Source organism: Microcaecilia unicolor, chromosome 3 (assembly GCF_901765095.1).
Source record: "Microcaecilia unicolor chromosome 3, aMicUni1.1, whole genome shotgun sequence".
Lineage (NCBI taxonomy): Eukaryota > Metazoa > Chordata > Amphibia > Gymnophiona > Siphonopidae > Microcaecilia > Microcaecilia unicolor.
The window spans coordinates 32,666,143-32,687,367 of NC_044033.1; the positions used below are offsets into that span (position 1 = coordinate 32,666,143).

Below are 21,225 nucleotides of genomic sequence, written 5' to 3' on the forward strand. Positions count from 1 at the left end.
ACTTCTTCCCACACAATTTCTTTTTCAAATATACCTGAATAAAGAGCACTGAGCATTCAAAACAGGACTACAGGACAAGAAACAATGAAGTTTGCCGTCCCTTCCTCTCTGTGTCTCCTTATTTCTCCTGCACTGACCCAGTGGCCAGAAGGCCTTTCCTAGGACAGCCTTTGAGCCAGGAACAGCCTGGGGCAGGTCAGATACGGAGATCAAGGTCCCTTTCCTTCATTGGCCGTAGACTGGAGCCAATCGGTTCTGTTTGACTGTGAGTGATGAGCAGGTCCACCCTAGCTTCGGATGATGTCATAGCAGTAGCAACTTAAAATTGGAGGAGAAAAAAAATGAACCACTGCACTTCAAAGAGTTGGCAATTTAAGGAGATTAGACCCATTTTGTTCACCTCAGAAGCATCATGGAAGAAGTTAGAGCAAGGGCAAGTAAGAAGAAGTGTGCCCAGTTTCATGACAGCTATCCAGAAATTGCTGTGGCTACTTCAACTGCAGGTGAGTGCAAATGCTGACGATTTACCACTTCATATTAGACTTAATGTCATTAGTTTCCCCGGCTGAATGAATAGGATTTATAGAAATTGACTTAGTTCTCATTGTTTGGGTTGCAAATCTCAAGTCATTTAACTTCACCTGACTTTCAGCATGCCTTGCGTACGCTCAACACCAAGAACAGTGCCAGTGTCTTCTAAACATTAAAAATAAAACAAGAATTTTAAAAAAAATGTATTTGTAGGCTTTCAAATTTTACAAGCACATGCAGTGAAACAAAAACTAGGGAAAGGAAACCCATCCTACCCAAAGAGAAAAAAAAAATTGTTCACCCTTTTACTATTCTTTTTTCTCTTTGGGTAGGATGGGTTTCCTTTCCCTAATTTCTGTTTCACTGCATGTGCTTGTAAAATTTGAAAGCCTACAAATACATTTTTTAAAAATTCTTATTTTATTTTTAATGTTTAGAAGACACTGTCACTGCTCTTGGTGTCGAGCGTACGCAAGGCATGCTATAAGCCCCCCAAATAGATAGGAGAAGATCCATTAGGAAAATTCAGAGGCAGATAGACAAGATCCTAATTTTTAAAATGATTACAAAATTCAAAACGGCCCCCATATGAATTTTGAAGGGAAACACGCCCATAAAACCTGAAGGAAGGATTCAGTTTAAGACTTTAATATTGGTTTATCAAAGTTTACATCACCTAATGCCATGGTATTTGAAACAAATAAAAAGAATGTTTGCCTGGTTTGAAGAAGGTACATTCTGTAGAGACATCTGTATCTGATTTTTCCTTTGCAGGTCCATTATTATAGAAAAAGTTACCAGGGCACGCCTGTTTTTGTACGACTCTCCAATAATTTAAAAAAGCGTTGAAAAGGGCACACTTATTTCTGCGGGCTTTAAGTGATTTCTCAGTAGGCTTTCTTTGCTTCATCTTTATACGTTTTCCCCCAAATTCTATCAAAGTTGCTAAAACTTGTGCATAGAAATACGGGCACGTGCCCAATTTGCACACGTAATTTAACTGAATAACGAGCCAATTAATGTCAATAATTGAGGTTTTAACAAAGTAATTATTGATGCTAATTGGATTTATTTAAAATTTATGCTTGTAAATTTTATGTACGGGTCCAAAAAGGGGCACGGCCATGGGAGGGTCTTTGGCAGGTCAGGGGTATTCCTTTAATTTATGCGTTAATTTTATTTTATTTTGTTATCGAATAAAGGGGGTCTGCGCTGAATTGAAGCACAGGGATTTACACCAAGGTTTCATTGGTATAAATGGTTGTGCCCAAATGTAGCTGTGGTTCCCAGCACTAAGCGTTATTCTATAAACAGCGCCTAACTTTAAGCGTCATTTATAGAATACGCTAAGCGCTATTTTTTCGGCACTGATTTTGTAGGTACCATGTAAGGAACTTAGGGCTCCTTTTACAAAGCCCGCAATAGTGATACCCGGCGCAGCAAATGCGGCAAAGCCCATTCAATTCCTATGGGCTTCGTCACGTTTGCCTCATGGGAATCACTATCGCGGATTTGTAAATGGAGCCCTTCGGCCTTTCTGGGTATTGTTTTTATTTATGAATGTTTTTTTATTATTATTATTATTTTTATTTAGAACAATTTACAATAATTCACCAAAGATGACTTTGTCAAGCAATATGCCATGATTTACAAAGAAAAATATTTAGGGATACTTCCCTCTTCTTCAAAGATTTTTACAGGCATTAGTCCACTAGAAAGGGAAACTGATCAACACACCATAACCTGAAAAGAGGTAAAAAGAAGAAAAAATTTAAAAAAAACAAGGCCTTATTAACTGCATCAAAACTCTCTATTAAAATCCAGAAGTCGTTACAAGTCAGATTTTAGGAGCTCTGGCATCCAAAAAGGAACGAAGTTGTAAAGGTTCAAAAAATGAAAGCTAACATTATCAATCTGTAATACACATTTACATGGAAACTTTAACTGAAATTTAGCAGCCAAATTCAAAGCTTCCTGTTGCATAGACAGAAATTTCTTCCTTCTTTCCTGTGTCCATCTGGAGACGTCAGGAAATATCGGAATCTTTTCTCCCGTAAAAGTAACTGGAGCAGGTTGTCTCAGATAAAGTCTTAACAAAGCTTCCTTATCTTGAAGAAACACAAAAGAGACCAGTAAGGTGGCTCGAAAATCCACCTCTAAAAGAGCTGAAACATTTAAAGCTATCAGAAGATGAATCCGCCGCTATTTGACCTTTTAATCTGGCTTCACGGATAGATGGAATTGGTAAATAGTAAAGTTTTTGTGTTGGAGGAAGCCCAGTTTCAGGATATTGAAGAACGTCTTTTAAAAATTTATGAGATAAGTCCCGTGAGGAGTTTTATTTATAAGGCAGGGTAAAAGTTTTTTAAATAAATAAATAAATAAATACTGTTGGCATTGAATATTTAAAGAATTTTAAACTGCCAGACAATAGTTTAACCAGTGGCGGCCGCTATTAATGATTCAATTACAAACCACGAAGTTTACTTATGGGAACTCAGACCTCGTACAAGGCAGCGATTCAAGATGTAAAAATAGGCCACTGACTTTTTTTCTTTTTTCTTTTACCTTTTTTTTTAAATTTCCTAGATCTTGGGTCAATATTTGTGGACTAAATAAGAGGATGTTTTTGCCTTTTTGAGATATCTAGTTAATTCTTTAATGTGTGAAGTGTGTATCTATGTATTATTGCATAAATGTAAATTTAATAACTCATAAATAAAAATTAAAAAAAAAAATAGGCCACTGACTAGATGATTTGAATAGTGCGATGTACAACTTTATTAGGATTTATTTGCCATCGTACATTCTTGTGATAAAATATTAAGGGCTCCTTTTACTGAGCTGCAGTAAGCTCCACCGTAAGCTTACCACAGCTTAAAATGGCTGATGCGCTCAGGCATCCTGTGGTAAGATCTTAATCTGCATGCTTTACTTGCGTACTAAAATGTATTTTTTAAATTTGGGGGCAGGGGGGTGGAGCATGGGCATTTCTGTGCTAATCAGCACAGCTACATTACTATGTGTTAACTGATCAGTGCAGGATTACTGCGTGAACCCATGTCGCCTACAAAATAGGTGTCGGTAAGTGATAAAACGGTAATTTTTTTAAAGGCCAACATCAGTGCATGAGTCCAATCAAATTCAGGGGTTCATCCAAAGCCAATAATAGTAGCACACTAGGAAATATAGGTCCCTGTTTACCAGGGGCGTATCTGGACTCGGGCGGTAGGGGGGGCCAGAGCCAGAGGGAGGGGGCACATTTTAGCCCCCCCCCGGCACCACCGATCCCCCCCCCCGCCATTTCCGGACCCCCCCCTCGCCACCAATGACACCCTCCCCCGCTGCTGTCACTTACCTTTGCTGGCGGGGGACCCCAACCCCCCACCAGCCGAGGTCCTCTCTTCCATGCAGGCTGCGCCGCTGCAAGTTTCAACGCTTCCTGTTCTTCTGAGTCTGACGTCCTGCACGTACAACGCGCAGGACGTCAGACTGAATTCCAAATTCTGAGTCTGACGTTCTGCACGTTGTACGTGCAGGACGTCAGACTCAGAAGAACAGGAAGCATTGAAACTTGCATCCTGCACGGAAGAGAGGACTTCGGCTGGCGGGGGCTTGGGGTCCCCCGCCAGCAAAGATCGGCGATGGGTTGGTGGCGGGCGGGCGGGAGGGAGGGGGAGGTGGAGAGGGTCTGTGGTAGGGGGGTCCAGGGCAAAATCTGCGGGGGCCCAGGCCCCTGTGGCCCCACGCAGATACGCCCCTGCTGTTTACTAAGCCATGCTGTAGGCACGCTAATTTTTTAGCACACTCTAAAAATTAACGCATGCTAACCAAGAGCGCAGCTACAGGCGGGCCTGGACAGGCCCAGGCCCAGCCACTTTTGCCCCAGGCCCACCCACCCTAACTAGCCCCAACCCAACCAGTGGCGTAGCTCTCCCAAGCGAGGCTCCAATCTTTTCCTGCCACTTCTGCCCGCTCTCCCCGTCCGCGTGGTCTGCTCACTTTTACTGCCCTGAAGCACCATTCTCCCTCCAGCACCGGCGATTCCCATAGTCAGCCTTCTGCCAGCATGCGTCGTCGGGGCCTCTCCTCAGGCGCGTCCCACCTACTCTGCAACTTCCTGTTTTCCTTAAAGGTGGGGCGCGCAAATCCAGACCTCCCTCCTGCCGCCACCCAAACTGCTACTGCTCCCCCCAATCCAGCGCCTGCCTCCTCTCTGTCCCCACTCCTCCCATACACCCCCAGAGAAGCAGCAAAACAAGCTGCAGCATGCAGCACCAGATTCTTCATACATGTGGCTGACGATCCTGCCCCCTTATTTCCTGGTCCGGGGCACAGCCGGCAACCGCCTGTATGAAGAGTCTGGCCCTGCCTGGCTACAGCTTGTTTTGCCACTGCTGCTACTCATCTAGAAAAGCAGCAGCAACAGTTGCAGGGATGGATGTGTGTAGGGGGAACAGGGACAGAGAGGAGGCAGATGCAAGATTGGGGGAGAATCAGAGAGGGGGCTTAGGTTGGGTGGAAGGGGGAGTGCGAGGAAGGGCAGAGGCTGAATGAAAGTGGTGGAGAGGGAGAGCAGAGGCTGGATGGAATGAGGAGAAAGGGCAGAGAGTGAATGAAAGTGGCAAGAGAGAAAGGGTTGGAAGGGAGAGAGAAGGAGGGCAGATGCTGGATGAAAGGCGGAGAGAAGGAGGACAGAGGCTCTATGAAATGGGGAGAGAGGGGGTGCAGAGGGTGGATGGAAGGGGGAGATAGGGCAGAGGCTGGATAAAAGTGGCGAGAGGAAGGAATGGAAGGGAGAGAAAAGGAGGGAAGACGCTGGCTGATAGGGGAAGAGGAGGAGGGCAGATGCTGGATGAAAGGCGGAGAGAAGGAGGACAGAGGCTCTATGAAATGGGGAGAGAGGGGGTGAAGAGGGTGGATGGAAGGGGGAGATAGGGCAGAGGCTGGATAAAAGTGGCGAGAGGAAGGAATGGAAGGGAGAGAAAAGGAGGGAAGACGCTGGCTGATAGGGGAAGAGGAGGAGGGCAGATGCTGGATGAAAGGCGGAGAGAAGGAGGACAGAGGCTCTATGAAATGGGGAGAGAGGGGGTGAAGAGGGTGGATGGAAGGGGGAGATAGGGCAGAGGCTGGATAAAAGTGGCGAGAGGAAGGAATGGAAGGGAGAGAAAAGGAGGGAAGACGCTGGCTGATAGGGGAAGAGGAGGAGGGCAGATGCTGGATAGAAGAGGAGAGAGAAGGAGGGCTTCCTAAAGGACAAGTCCATAAACCACTACTAAATGTTTGTACATTTGGGAAGCTTGCCAGGTGCCCTTGACCTGGATTGGCCGCTGTCGTGGACAGGATGCTGGGCTTGATGGACCCTTGGTCTTTCCCCAGTGTGGCATTACTTATGTACTGGAAGGAAGGAAGGAAGGAGGGAGAGGAGGAGGTCAGACGCTGGATGGAAGGGTGGAGAGAAGGAGGGCATGCATAGGAATGCAGGTGTTGGTGGCTGGAGCATGCTACCAATTTGCTTGCACAAGCAGCATGGAGCTTGGACCCTGGACAGTGGACCTCTTCAGCTTCTGGGGCTTGGGCATCTCCACCAGCAAAAGTAGGACTCAATACTGTTGAGGTGGGGGTGGGGCGGGGGCCAGGTTGAGGGGAAGACTTGAGAAGAAATGTGTAGCTTAGGAGTGCCATGACCCGAGAAAGTTTGTGAAGCACTGTGCTACCATGTCAATATTAGTGCATGGCCATCGATGCAAAAAAAAAAAAAAGAAAATTAACTCTTTTGCTGCTGCAGTAAAAATGGCCTTAGTGCATGGGAAAACCCTGTGTAAGGGCATGCAAAAGTCACTTTATACTGCAGCTTTGAAAAAGGAACCCTATGACTGTACAATGTTTACAGATTTTTTTTTTCTTTTAATGTCCAGAAATTTAACAAATGTTCATTGTGCGATCTGATCGCAAACCTGGGTGAGAATCAACATAATTTTTCAGAAAACAAATATGGATTTTGATGAACAGAAAGAAGTACTGGTGTTGATATGCACTACGCAGATGAGCTGAAAGGGAAAAGGGTACAGCAGCAAGTGAAGGGTGTAGAGACTGACAGCACTGTGAGACACAACACCTTTCACTGACAGATTCTTTCATCTGGGCACTGTCGCTCAGTTTACTGCTTTCAGGCCCTTCTACTACTACTGCTACTATTTAGCATTTCTATAGTGCTACAAGGCATTGACGCGTGCTTCCCATGTGCTAAAAAACTGATTTTATTTTTTTTAACACTGGGGCCGGTCGGGGGTGGAGAGTAAGCGTATTCTGAGCTAATCACTTAGCGCTGCTACATCACCATGTGCCTATGAATTAGCACTGGTTAGTGAGTGAGCCCTTATCACCCACAAACCAGGTGGTGGTGGTAGGGACTCATGCACTAATGACCTCACGCTAATGGGAAATTTAGCACATGATCATTAATTCAAAAAAAAGAAAAATCGGGCAATTTACCCATGTGGTAAAAATGGCCTTTGTGCATGGGAATGTCCTGCTTAAACGCAACACTAAGGCCACGTTTTACCGCAGTTTGGTAAAAGGGCCCCTAAGCAACTGCATGGCTTAATCTCAAAAGGTCATGTTACTCCTCCAAACTTTGCATCCTCTTATTTCTCCAGTTCCCATCATCTATAGATGGCTCTAGAAACATTCGTTTTGTATAGTACAGTCTCGATTATCCAACATAAATGGGACCGTCCTGTTGTCGGATATGTGAAAAGTCGGATAATGCGGAAAACAATGCATAAACTCCTCAAACTGGGGTCCTTTTACTAAGCTGCAGTAAAAGGGGGACTGCGCTACCCTCAGTGCGTGTTTTCACGCACGCCGAGGCCCTCTTTTACCGCAGCGGGTAAAAGACTGTCTTTTTTTTCTTAACAAGAAATGACCGTGCGGTAAGTGAACCACTTACCGCACAGCCATTTCAGGGGGGAGCACTTACCACCACCGGGTAAGGGCTCCCGTGGTAACCCCGGTGACCGATTACTGCCGGATAAGCTCCAGCACTACAAAAGTAGAAAATTTTTTGTAGTGCTGGAAATGGTGTGCACTGGGGGTCGGAACTACCACCAGGCTCCTGCGGTAGCCCGACAGTAGTTCCGGACTGGCATGCGGCAAGCCTATTGCCACGCCCCAAACCTTTCGTAAAATGGCCCCACAATGCATAAACAAAGGCATAGAATTCCAGATTTTCAAAAAAATGTTCTAAAACAAAGATTTTAAATAGAATTAAATGCAATGACACCACCGAGGGGTCTGTCGGATATGCCGGATGGTCAGATTAGCGAAGGGCAGCTAATCGAGACTATACTGTATTTCATTTGGTGGTGAATCCTATCATTGTGTTGATGGAGTAAAGCAAGTTCTTTAGACTAGTTGGCAATGAAGTGGCTCTAAGTGGGCAGTACATGGAATAAATATCGATGAATGAAGAGCAGAATATACAGAGGCCCAGTCCTCGAGGGTTGCCAACAGGTCAGGTTTTCAGGATATTAGTAATGAAAATGCATCAGAGAAATTTGCATACAATGGAGGCATGCAAACCAATTCATTAGGGATATCCTGAAAGGCTGTGGAGTGCTATGGGAAGGGGCTTTGGGGAATACTGGTAACGGATGTGAAACCTTGTGCCTCTATGAAGATATAGCAGAAGATGTTGGAAGTAAGAAGTATTATTATAGCCATTTGTAAAGTACTACCAGGCATGCACAGACAGTCTAATAAGACAGACAAAAGGGCATTTTCGAAAGAAACGTCTAAGTTGGAATTTGGACGTCTTTGTAAAATGTCCAAATTCGAAGGCAGGGAAAAGATCATTTAAAAAAAATGGATGTCCATCTTTCGTTTCGAAAATATCAAGGACGTCCTTGGATTTGGACGTCCTTAGATTTGGACCTCTTTGATTTTCGGGGATTTTCGAAACCAAAGACATCCAAGTCTAAACTGTCCAAATGCAAGCCATTTGGACGTGGGAGGAGCCAGCATTTGTAGTACACTGGTCCCCCTGACATGCCAGGACAGCAATGGAGCACCCTAGGGGGCACTGCAGTGGACTTCATAAAATGCTCCCAAGTACATAGCTTACCTTGTGTGCTGAGCCCCCCAAAACCCACTACCCCCAACTGTACACCACTACCATAGCCCTTATGGGTGAAAGGGGGCACCTATATGTGGGTACAGAGGGTTTCTGGTGGGATTTGGAGGGCTCGCTGTTTCCTCCACAAATGTAACAGGTAGGGAGGGAGGGAGGGTATGGGCCTGGGTCCACCTGTCTGAAGTGCACTGCACCCACTAAAACCGCTCCAGGGACCTGCATGTGCTGTCATGGACCTGAGTATCGAGGGCGACAAGCACAGAAGAAAACAAACCTTCACTCTGGTAAAGCCAAAGCACAAAGTAACAGTGAAGGAGACAAGATGGATGATGTAAAGAAACTTCCACCGGACTTGAAAAAGTTCACAGCAAAAGTTTATTAATAAAACCTGGGAGGGGGTTAGTGACCACTGGAGGAGTAAGGGGAAGTCATCTCCTATTCCCTCCGGTGGTCATCTGGTCATTTCGGGCACCTTTTTGTGCCTTATTCACAATAAAAACAGGCCTGGGTGAAAAAGTCCCAAGTTTTAGTGTTGGACGTCTCTGCTTTTTTCCATTATGGCTCAAAGACGTCCAAGTCTTAGGAACGCCCAAATCCCACCTTCACTACGCCTACGATACGCCCCTCTCAGATTTGGACGTCCTTGCGATGGACTTCCGCTAGAGACGTCCAAAATCAGGTTTCGATTATACCGATTTGGACGTCTCTGAGAGATGGACGCCCAAGTGCTGATTTATGTCGGAAGATGAACGCCCATCTCTTTCGAAAATGAGCCTGAAAGTAACTCAGATATGACATAGGGCATTGAAAATAAAGCTATGGTGTGAATCGCACAGAGTGAGCACTAATGAGGGTCCTTCTGAAGAACAGCCCATAGGCAAGGAAAAGAGGTCAAATATCAGTGGGTTTTTTAATGGTGTATAGTATAATGCCAAGTGCACCAGAACTGTTTGAGGCCGTGTTCTCACATAACTTCATGCTTGTCTTTCAGACTTAACTATCCTGTTTTTCTGTGCATTAATGGAGTTCCTTTTCATGTTTTCTACCTTAGCCCGTACACTGCTCTGTTCTGCTCATCAGCTACTACTACTACTACTACTTATCACTTCTATAGCGCTACAAGGCATACGCAGCGCTGTACACCATAGCTAGAGTGGAATAGAAAGTTTTGCAAATAAATAAATTGTCAAAATACCATGCCACATTGAATTAGATGCCTAGAAAACATATCATCTTAGGTCGCAAATTATACCTTTCCTTCAAAAGTTTGAAGAAAACATGTCATTTTAAAAAATAAGCATTGAAGTATGCTTTAAAGTTTGCAGATTCATGCAATAAAATAATTACCTGCAGTACTTTTTAATTGCACTTTTCAGTCTAGGCCTCTAGCCTGCTTTTTTTCTCTAGAGGTAAGCATGGTTTCATTTGTTGTTTTAGAGCTGTCAGAATTGCTTTCTGTGTTCTACTTGTGTGGGTTTTCACAGGGTTTTGTTTTTCTTAGCACAAAGCCCCAGGTATTACAGTTTCATTCCAGACCTGTAGGTCATTCACTGACTTTCCATTCACCTCTCTCCTAATCAGCCCCTTGGAAAGCCTACAGTCACTTCTACACGAATGACTTTATTGCAGGGGTTTGTTCCTGTAGGCAGTGTAATCTCCCACTAACTCTGGAAAACATTTTCTCAGGATATTGAGTTATTAGAGGTAAAACAGATGCAGATCGGATTGCTGATTCCTAGCACAGTTGGCAAATGGCTGCCTAATCCATGGATCTGGGAGGAAGAATGAAAACTTTCCAGTCCCATGTTCAAGTTTAAATGCGTGATCAGAACCCAATCTTTACATACATCAAACCTCCTGGATAAACTTTTCTTATTCCTGCTTTCACGTGTAAAAAAATCTGCATGATGAATCTCTGGGTGCCGTGACAAAAGGGAGGCAGAAGTAAGATTCCTCCATCATTAATTAACGTTCTTATAGTGTCAGTGTCTGCTTGTCTCAGGCATCTTTTATGAAAGTGGGCAGCGTAACGTAGTTCCTGAGCCCTGTCTGTCAAGGGGGTGAATATTCAGCTGGCAATATTCAGAGTTTGTTGACCACCCAGAAGCTGAGCCACGTCGACGGCGCAGGGGGAGCGAAAGCGGCGCGAGAGCGGATTTCCGCCGGCGCGCATTTTCAATGCAACACGTGGAGAAAAAAATAGGCGCTGGCAGAACTCCATTTGGGGGGCGGCCGCTCCCCTGGCGCCTCCCCCCCCCCCCTAGCTACCCCACCGTGACCACCACTGGCTTTATACCTAGAAATTTAATGCCAGGCCACATCTGGATTCTGGCATTGAATTTCCAGATTTATGGGGCCAGTGAAACTATAGTCGGTTAAGTGCGATATTCAGCACTTAACTGGCTATGGCGAACCTTATAAAGATAGGACTGATTTTTATGTGGTCCTATTTATGTAATTACCATGTCCGCTTAAGTGCCGAATAGCGGCAATTAACTGGACAAGGAGCCCTTTTACTACGCCGTGGTAAAAAGTGGCCTGTGGTAGTGTAGGCGTGTGTATTGGGCGCACTCCGGGCCAGATTTTACCACATCTACAAAAAAGGGCCCGCAGTAAAAATGAAACCAGTGCACTCCCCAAAACGGCCTGAGCTCTTAACACCACCCATTGATCTAGCGGTAAAAGCTCACTCTCTACATGCGCAGTGACCACTCAGCACACGCCAAGTGCCGATTACCGCCGGAACCAGCGCACGTAGGAAGAAAGAAAGAAATAATCGCACACCAAATCTGAAATTACTACCAGTAGGATGCGCTGGCCTGGCGGTAGTCTCATTTGGGTGCGCACTGCACATGCGTAGGTAGTACCCTTGCGATAGTCTTCGTGGGCTCTCTTCTATTTGTCATATTTCTTTTCATGATGTTTTTCATGATACCAAATGAAGGTTTAAGGATACCACTTAGATTGTGGGCCCACATGGGACAGAACGTACCTGTACAAATACTTGTGAGTGAACCGCTTAGGTATAGTGGTGAAATAAATAAATAAAGGCATCCAAAACTGTTGATTGTAAAATACTTTTGGATGAGTCAAAGGGAGCAAATTCTTGAGTGCCATGGTTCAGTTATAACAGTGATTAACAACTCTAGCGTTGACAGGAAGGTTTGGAGAGAGGGGAATTTCGGGGTGGGGAGGGAAAGGTGGAGATGCGGAATCATTTATTGGAAGTTAGAAGGGGCAGGAGATAAGGAGGCATTCTGTGCTACAGCATTTGGGAGGGGCCATGACTAGGCTCTCTGCAAACTTGAGCCATGCAGTGCCAGAAATTACTACTACTACTAATAGCATTTATATAGCGCTACCAGATGCACGCAGCGCTGTACATTTGACATAGAGAGACAGTCCCTGCTCAAAGAGCTTGCAATCTAGGTAACACAAACAGACAAGACATTACGGGCAAGGAAATTACAGGGTGGCTTCCTAAAGGAAAAGTCCATAGACCACTATTAAATTGGACTTGGGGAAAATATTTCTGGGATAAGCAGCATAAAATGTTTTGTCCTTTTTGGGGGATCTTGCCGGGTATCTGTGACCTGGATTGGCCACTGTTGGAAACAGGATGCTGGCTTGATGAATCTTTGGTCTGTCCCAGTATGGCAATACTTATGTACTAACAATTTTAAGCACCCAGCAGGCTACCTTAAACTCTATACGGGCCTTGATAGGCAACCAGTGCAGATCTTTCAACAAAGGGGAAGCCCGTTCAAATTTCCTGCTTATATATAAATTTAGCTGCACTGTTCTGCAGGAGTTGAAGTCTGTTTATCTATCTGCATAAGTGGTTACTTTAGATACTCTTCTCAAGATTTGCACATGTAAATACCAGCAGTTGCGTATGCATGTCAAATAAATGTAGAAATCCCACTTTTAGAAAGCCGGGATATACATGTCCAAGTCACGAATATGCCCATGTGGCAAGGCAGTGTGGTAAGGGTGAGATTAGGGCAGGGAAAAATATACACACATGCTCCTCATTTCTGAAGGAGAATGCTTTCAGGTTGATCCCACAGTTTCAAGTCTCATGAGACCTGAAAGTGCGAGACCAACCCAAACTTCTAGCACCACATGCCTCAAGTGTGCAGAGAGCCTAGTCATGGTGGAGAAGCAGGAATCCCACTGTTTCTTCTGCAACTGAAGTCAGGTGAGGGAAAAGAAACTGCATGAAGGCTGGGGAGGGGGGGGGGGGGGGTTGTCATGCGCAAAAGAGACTGGGTGAAAGCTGGGGGGGGGGTTATATGAGCAAGAGAAACTGGGTGAAGGATGAGGAGGGGGTGCATGAGCTAGAGCAATACTGGATGAAAGCTGGGGGGGGGGGGGGACAATGCACTGTCATGTTTTGCCACTATTTGACGAAACATGCAGCAAAATACAGCAGTGTGTGTTTTGGCCCTCCAAATGTTACAAAATATAAAATGTGGCCCCCGATAGAAAAAGGTTGGACAAGCCTGATTTACACCATCTCAGGAGATGACACACTTGTCTACAGTCTGTGCAACAGTAGCGTAGCCAGCGATTAATTTTTGGGTGGGCCTGGAGGTGGACTGGGTGGGCACAGACCTCTTTCCTCTCCACCGTCCACCCCCTGCCCGCTGCCGCCACCACATTTTGTGTCCACCCGTGACCGCCCCGCCCGCGACAGCCCCCTGCACTGACATGAAGCGCGTTCTCCCTCCAATCCAGCACCGGCGATCATAGTCAGCCTTCTACCACGTCCAGCGCGCGTCGTCGTAGCTTCTTCTCAGGCGCGTCCCGCCTACTCTGCAACTTCCTGCTGGACGTGGTAGAAGGCTGGCTATGATCGCCGGTGCTGGATTGGAGGTAGAACGCGCTTCAGGTCAGTGCAGGGGGCTGTTGTGGGCGGGGCGGGCCTGTAGCAAAAGTGGGTGGGCCTGGGCCCATCCAGGCCCACCCGTGGCTATGCCCCTGCTTTGTGCAAATTTGTGTACTTTATTAAAAAGCATATGTACTTTGTGACTCCACCCATGCTCTGTGCAAACTACTACTACTACTTATCATTTCTATAGCGCTACAAGGCATACGCAGCGCTGTAGAATATACACAAAAAAGACAGTCCCTGCTCAAAGAGCTTACAATCTAGATAAAAACTCCACCCCAGAACACACCATAGCACAGAAAAGTACGTGCCTTCTTGTCATTGTGTGTACTTTTACACATGGAAGTAATCCCTTTGGAAATGTTTAAAAAGTCCACTTACACACAGGAATGATTTATAAATTTACCCAGAGATCCTAGGAAACTGGGTTCAATTCCCACTGCAGTTCCTGGTGACCTTGCACAAGTCACTTAACCCTCCATTTCCCCAAATACGAATAACACTTAGATTGTGGGCCCACGTGGGACAGAACATAGCTGTACAAATACTTGTGAGTGAACCGCTTAGGTATAGGCAGTATATTTATTTATTTATTTATTTATTTATTGCATTTGTATCCCACATTTTCCCACCTCTTTGCAGGCTCAATGTGGCTTACAATACATCATGAATAGTGAAATGTGAGGAGAGAAGACATTTGGTGTTACAGAAGGATTTGGGTTACATGATAATGTAATACATAATAGTAAGAGAAAAAAAAACAGAAGGCATTAATTTACATTCAGGGTATATGTGGGAACTTCAGATGACTTGGTCTTTGTGATAGGTCTTGTCGAAGAGATGGGTCTTTAGCAGTTTCCGGAAGTTGGTCAATTCATAGGCAGTATATAAGTGGTGAAATAAATAAAGGGTAGCGCTAAGCTGGCATCCAAAACTGTTGATTGCAAAACACTTTTGGATGACTCAAGTGGAGGAAATTCTTGGAATAGGTGCTGTGTTTATTTTATTTACATTTGTACCCCGCGCTTTCCCACTCATGGCAGGCTCAATGCTGCAGGCAGTGGAGGGTTGTGACTTGCCCAGAGTCACAAGGAGCTGCCTGTGCCTGAAGTGGGAATCAAACTCAATTCCTCAGTTCCCCAGGACCAAAGTCCACCACCCGAACCACTAGGCCACTCCTCCACTGTTGCTACTACTTGAGATTCTACATGGAATGTTGCTATTCCAACATTCCATGTAGAAGTCGGCCCTTGCAGATCACCAATGTGGCTGCGCAGGCTTCTGCTTCTCACGTAGGTGCAGGACGTCAGACTACCAGAAACAGAAGCCTGCGCAGCCTTCTACATGGAATGTTGCTAGTGGAATAGCAACATTCCATGTAGAATCTCCAATAGTATCTATTTTATTTTTGTTACATTTGTACCCCACGCTTTCCCACTCATGGCAGGCTCAATGCGGCTTACATGGGGCAATGGAGGGTTAAGTGACTTGCCCAGAGTCACAAGGAGCTGCCTGTGCCTGAAGTGGGAATCGAACTCAATTCCTCAGTTCCCCAGGACCAAAGTCCACCACCCTAACCACTAGGCCACTCCTCCACACATTGTACTGGGGCTCAGTTATAACAGTGATTAACAACTCTAGCGGCGCGAGAAGAAGGTTTGGAGAGAGGGGAATTTCGGGGTGGGGAGGGAGGGAGAGGTGGAGATGCTGAATCACGTGTTGGAAGTTAGAAGGGGCAGGAGATAGGGAGGCAATGCCCCCCCCCCCAACCATGCCCATCGATAAGGAGCAACTTTGATGCACCAGCCACACATACCTTGCTACAGACTGAAAGAGTTTTGATGAGAAAGGAAAGTGTCTATGATTATTAAACCTGGACCTAATCTCTTTAAATTGTCAAGGCTTTGAGGTGCAGTGGTTCATTTCCCCCCTATAATTTTAAGCCGTTAGTTTTAAGATGAGTGGAATATAAATATAAAGAAATGAAATGAAAATTCAAGGTCATACCTACATTTGGCAGTCTGATTCCTTGTGGTGATACCCTTTTAGAAGAGGCAGCCACCGGGGCAGAAACCAGTACAGATCACTCCTGCTTCGACTGCCCAGACCACTTGAGATGAGCTAGGGTCCTGGGGTGAGAGAGGAAAGGGACCAGCCCTCAGATTAGTTTAAGAGGCAGGTTCTGATATTTATTCCAACCTCAGAGCTGGGAAAAGGAAAGCAGGTTTCCACCCACTAGACACCAGGGATGAGAGCCTCCTGGGGGACCCTCCAATTCAGACCCTTTAAACCTTGTCTCCCACCATGTGCAGGAGGGAGTTTTTTTTATCATTAGCATATGTTACCCCAAACAATTGTAATGATCTTTCTGCTATACTTTCCTGGGCTCTGATTTTCCATTGGCAATGCACCTGGTGCTAACTTCGCTCGTTCGCTGCAGCTCCCTCTGCCCCAGAACAGGAAGTAACCTGTTCCGGGGCAGAGGGAGCTGCAGCAAACAAGCAAAGTTAGCGAACTCGGAGCCGACAGGCGCGCGCCACGGCACCCCCCAGCGGTGTGCACCCGGGGTGGACCGCCCCCACCGCCCCCCCTTGGTATGCCACTGCTTTGAAAGGTGGCATACCGAGTACAAATAAACTAAACTATTTTGGGGCTAAGGAAAATGATGCACATTCTGTGAGCATATACTACTACTACTACTACTTATCATTTCTAAAGTGCTACTAGACATACGCAGCACTGTACACTTGAACATGAGGAGACAGTCCCTGCTCGACAGAGCTTACAATGTAATCAGGACAGACAAACAGGACAAATAAGGGATAAGGACAAAGAGTAGCAAGATTCCGTGCAGAACCCTAAAGAGTAGCAACATTCTGGAACCCAAAGAATAGCAAGATTCTGGAATCCTAAAGACTACTACTACTTATCATTTCTATAGCACTACTAGACGTACACATAGTAACATAGTAACATAGTAGATGACGGCAGAAAAAGACCTGCATGGTCCATCCAGTCTGCCCAAGACAAACTCATATGTGTATACATTACCTTGAATTTGTACCTGTCCTTTTCAGGGCACAGACCATATAAGTCTGCCAAGCAGTATTACCCGCCTCCCAACCACCAGTCCCGCCTCCCATCACTGGCTCTGGTACAGACCGTATAAGTCTGCCCTCCCCTATCCTCGCCTCCCAACCACCCCCCTCTTCCCCCCAACTGCTCCACCACCCAATTTCAGCTAAGCTTCTGAGGATCCATTCCTTCTGCACAGGATTCCTCTATGCATATCCCACGCATGTTTGAACTCCGTTACCGTTTTCATCTCCACCACCTCCCGCGGGAGGGCATTCCAAGCGTCCACCACCCTCTCCGTGAAAAAATACTTCCTGACATCTTTCCTGAGTCTGCCCCCCTTCAATCTCATTTCATGTCCTCTCGTTCTACCGCCTTCCCATCTCCGGAAAAGATTCGTTTGCGGATTAATACCTTTCAAATATTTGAACGTCTGTATCATATCACCCCTGTTCCTCCTTTCCTCCAGGGTGTACATGTTCAGGTCGGCAAGCCTCTCTTCATAAGTCTTGGAACGTAAATCCCATACCATCCTCGTAGCTTTCCTTTGCACCGCTTCCATTTTTTTTAACATCCTTCGCAAGATACGGCCTCCAAAACTGAACACAATACTCCAGGTGGGGCCTCACCAACGTCTTATACAGGGGCATTAAAACCTCCTTTCTTCTGCTGATCACTCCTCTCTCTATACAGCCTAGCAATCTTCTAGCTACTGCCACCGCCTTGTCGCACTGTTTCGTTGCCTTCAGGTCCTCAGATACTATCACCCCAAGATCCCTCTCCCCGTCCGTGCCTATCAGACTCTCTCCGCCTAACACATACGTCTCCCTTGGATTTCTACTCCCTAAGTGCATCACTTTGCATTTCTTTGCATTGAATTTTTGAACATGAAGAGACAGTCCCCCTGCTCCACAGAGCTTACAATCTAATTAGGATAGACAAACAGGACAAACAAGAGATAAGGGAATATTAGTGAGGATGATAAAATAAGGGTTCTGAACAAGTGAATAAGGGTTAGGAGTTAAAAGCAGCATCAAAAAGGTGGGCTTTTAGCTTAGATTTGAAGACGGCCAGAGATGGAGCTTGACATACCGGCTCAGGAAGTCTATTCCAGGCATTTGGTGCAGCAAGATAAAAGGAACGGAGTCTGGAGTTAGCAGTGGAGGAGAAGGGTACAGATAAGAGAGATTTACCCAGTGAACGGAGTTCCTGGGGAGGAATGTAAGGAGAGATGAGAGTGGAGAGGTACTGAGGAGCTGCAGAGTGAATGCACTTATAGGTCAATAAGAGGAGTTTGAACTGTATGCGGAAACAGATAGGAAGCCAGTGAAATGACTTGAGGAGAGGGCTAATATGAGCATAACGACACTGGCGGAATATTGTTGTTACATTTGTACCCTGTGCTTTCCCACTCATGGCAGGCTCAATGCGGCTTACATGGAGCAATGGAGGGTTAAGTGACTTACCCAGAGTCACAAGAAGCTGCCTGTGCCTAAAGTGGGAATCAAACTCAGTTCCTCAGTTCCCCAGGACCAAAGTCCACCACCCTAACCACTAGGCCACTCCTCCACTCCTAGTTATGCAGCAGAATACTAGGCAGTCAAGGCTTAAGCAACTCTTATAATATCTTATATTCTTTGCCTCTGTAGGATTTGCAGGACTAGAATGCATTGCTTTCATTCAATAGAAACCTTCATCTTGTAAAGAAAAAACCCCCCAAAACAACAGGTTTTAAAATATTTATTATAATAACTAGTACAAGATTCCGTGATTGAAAAAGGCATTTGCAAGACTTAGCACTTATGTGAAGACTTTCAATAAAGAAAAATAAAAGACCCTATAATAAATATCCAATGCTAACTGTACAAAACAGCACAGGTGTGGCAAAGCCATGGGTTGGCCCAGGTGCGTACAGGTCCGTTCACTTTCGGCTTGGGCCCACCCAGCAGTGGCTCATCTCTGATGTGGCTGGTAGAGCTCCCCAGGCCCCACATCTCTCCCTCCCCTGACTGGCTGGGGGTGACCTGAGGACTGGGTTGAGAAGCACTGCCCCAGGGGCGTAGCCACGGGTGGGCCTGGACGGGCCCAGGCCCAGCTACTTTTGCTCCAGGCCCACCCAGCCTCTTCTGCCCACTCTCACCGTCCGCGTGGTCTGCTCACTTTTACTGCCCTGAAGCGCCGTTCTCCCTGCAGCAGCACCGGCGATTCCCATAGCCAGCCTTCTGCCCATGCGCATTGTCGGGGCCTCTTCTCAGGCACTGCGTCCCACCTTTGCGGAAAACAGGAAGTTGCAGAATAGGCGGGACGTGCCTGAGAAGAGGCTCCGATGACGCGCACGGGCAGAAGGCTGGCTATGGGAATCGCCGGTGCTGGAGGGAGAACGGCGCTTCAGGTCAGTAAAAATGACCAGAACTGACCATGTGCAGGGGGCTGTCGCGAGGGGGGGTGGTAGTGTTGCAGGAATTAATACATGAATTTGTGATGCTTCAGGAGTCAGACAGCACACACCAGTATGAGAGAGAAATCTTCTTTATTTGCCAGCAAACAAAGCAGGACATCAGTTCTAGCTCTCTTCTCCTCTGTCTCAGCTCTCTGGATGTTATGGCTTTTGTCTGTCCTCTTCAGCTCTCTTCTCTTCTGTCTGTTCCTTCTGCTCTCTTTCTCTCCTGTTGTCTTCCAGCTTTCTTTCAGCTCTCCTTCCTTTCTTCTGACGTAAACTGCTTCTGCTCCTACTTAAATACTGTTCTATCCCCCTCCTAGCCTTGCCCCCCCTTACTCTCCAATTGGTTAAGGAATAGATTGGTCACTTTGCCTCAACCAATCATTACTTTTGAAATATCAGTTACATAGGTTTGGTATTCCTCAAACTGACCTCTGGCCTGGGGCCCCTTACACCAGACATTTGGTCTCCAGAACTCTTACATTTCTCATTATGATTGATTTCTCATCTATAGCTTAAACTGGATTCCCTTAGAGACTAAGAGGCCCCATCTGACATTGGTTATTCTCATATTCCTAGTCAGCTTCATACTACCTGCTAGCTGAACTCTGGCATTCATTAAAGAGGTCAAGGGCCAATCTTACTTAATGGCATACGGCTATGGTCTGTTATTACTTTCAGGAGGCCAGTCCTACACTTAGCTATAATTAATCAAGGAGAAGAGAGCTGACTAGTTCTGACCTTTTTCACCTATCAGCTTATACATTGAACCAGCCAGAACTGCAGATAAGTCAAAACACATGTTTGACCTCTTCACTGCAGCCCTACTCAGAACGTCAGACAGAGAGTTGAACAAACATTCCACACAGAATTATTAATTTACACAGAATACAGCATATTCTAAAATAAGCATAATCAGTATTCCTTATAAGATATATCTAAACATCAGGAATATCTAGAATTATTTAGAATCTAACTAAACAGCATTTCAGCCTAATCCTAAACAAACTGCCTGCAATATGCCGGCTCATAATAGAATACATATGTGTTTGCTTAGCAATCCATCAATCACAAGGGTGAAAGAAATTCCTGTCTCTGACCTTTCTAACCCAGCCCGGCAAAGCTAGAGTTCTAGTAATTAATTCCAGCCTGCATTCCTTTACCTGCAGGACTGAAGAGAATTCAAACTTCAAGCTTTTAATATCATTTCTTATATATATTATGCCCATGGCTGCCTCATTCCCCCCTTTGAGACTAAAATCAGCTTATGCAGAGATAAGTCTCACATCTCAAACTCTGGAGATTATAGTGATCCTAACTGGGAATAGACTTATGAATCACCATTACCTTACTTGTTAAGGTCCGACGGCATACTGCCGAAGCACATGAGGCCAGGAAACAAAACAAAAACCCTGCTAAAACTAAGACTATTAGGGAAATGAACAAGGGACGTATCCAGGAGGTCAATGACCACCACCAGGAGGTAAGGTCTAATCCTCCTCGGTAATCCTCCACATTAAGGCTAGCCAACTGTAGGACTTTATCCATGGCATGCCTAACTACATGCGTCCTATTTATGACAATAGTACAGCACTCTGAAGAATTTAGCACTGTGCAGAGGCCACCCTGGGCTGCGAAGAGATAATCAAGACCCATACGGTTATACCGAGAAACTATACTTAATTCATTAATTTGATCCTGCAATGCATTGACTACCACGTTCAGCTCATGAACTAGAACATGGAGTAGGGACTGAAGTCTCCGAGTAGCCATACCTAGTTCAGTAATACCCGCTACCGGGCCTCCAATTGGAATCCAGGCTGTGGCAGAAAGGGCTACAAGTCTCTTTTTAGTCAGAGGATAAGTAGAATTGATATACTGGAGGGCTAATTCAATCGCCTCATCCTCTGTGGCAACGGAGGAAGGTAAGGACAAAGCCTCTCGCTTAGAGCGGTGCGGGGATAGTGGCTTAAGAGGAATAACTTTAGGAAAATAATTCAAGGTTACCAATACACAAAAATCATATGTGGAGGGAAGAATCATGTGGAGGACATTATCACAGAGCCAGTAATGACCAAGGAGAGGGTGAGGAAAGTTCCCAATAAATGTTGGCTCAGGCTGGACAGGGTACTTAGGGTGCCCATAATGCGA

The 21,225-nt window shown here is 45.7% G+C and overlaps 1 protein-coding gene across 1 annotated transcript in view; it reads left to right on the forward strand.

Annotated features, from left to right (window-relative positions):
• The first annotated feature begins 412 nt into the window (after positions 1–412).
• The window catches only part of LOC115464192 (homeobox protein prophet of Pit-1-like), a 31,781-nt gene continuing 10,968 nt past the window's right edge, over positions 413–21,225 (forward strand). Inside the window, exon 1 of the mRNA XM_030194584.1 lies at positions 413–503. Coding sequence (XP_030050444.1) covers positions 413–503 — 91 coding nt within the window. The remainder of the gene's footprint in view (positions 504–21,225) is intronic.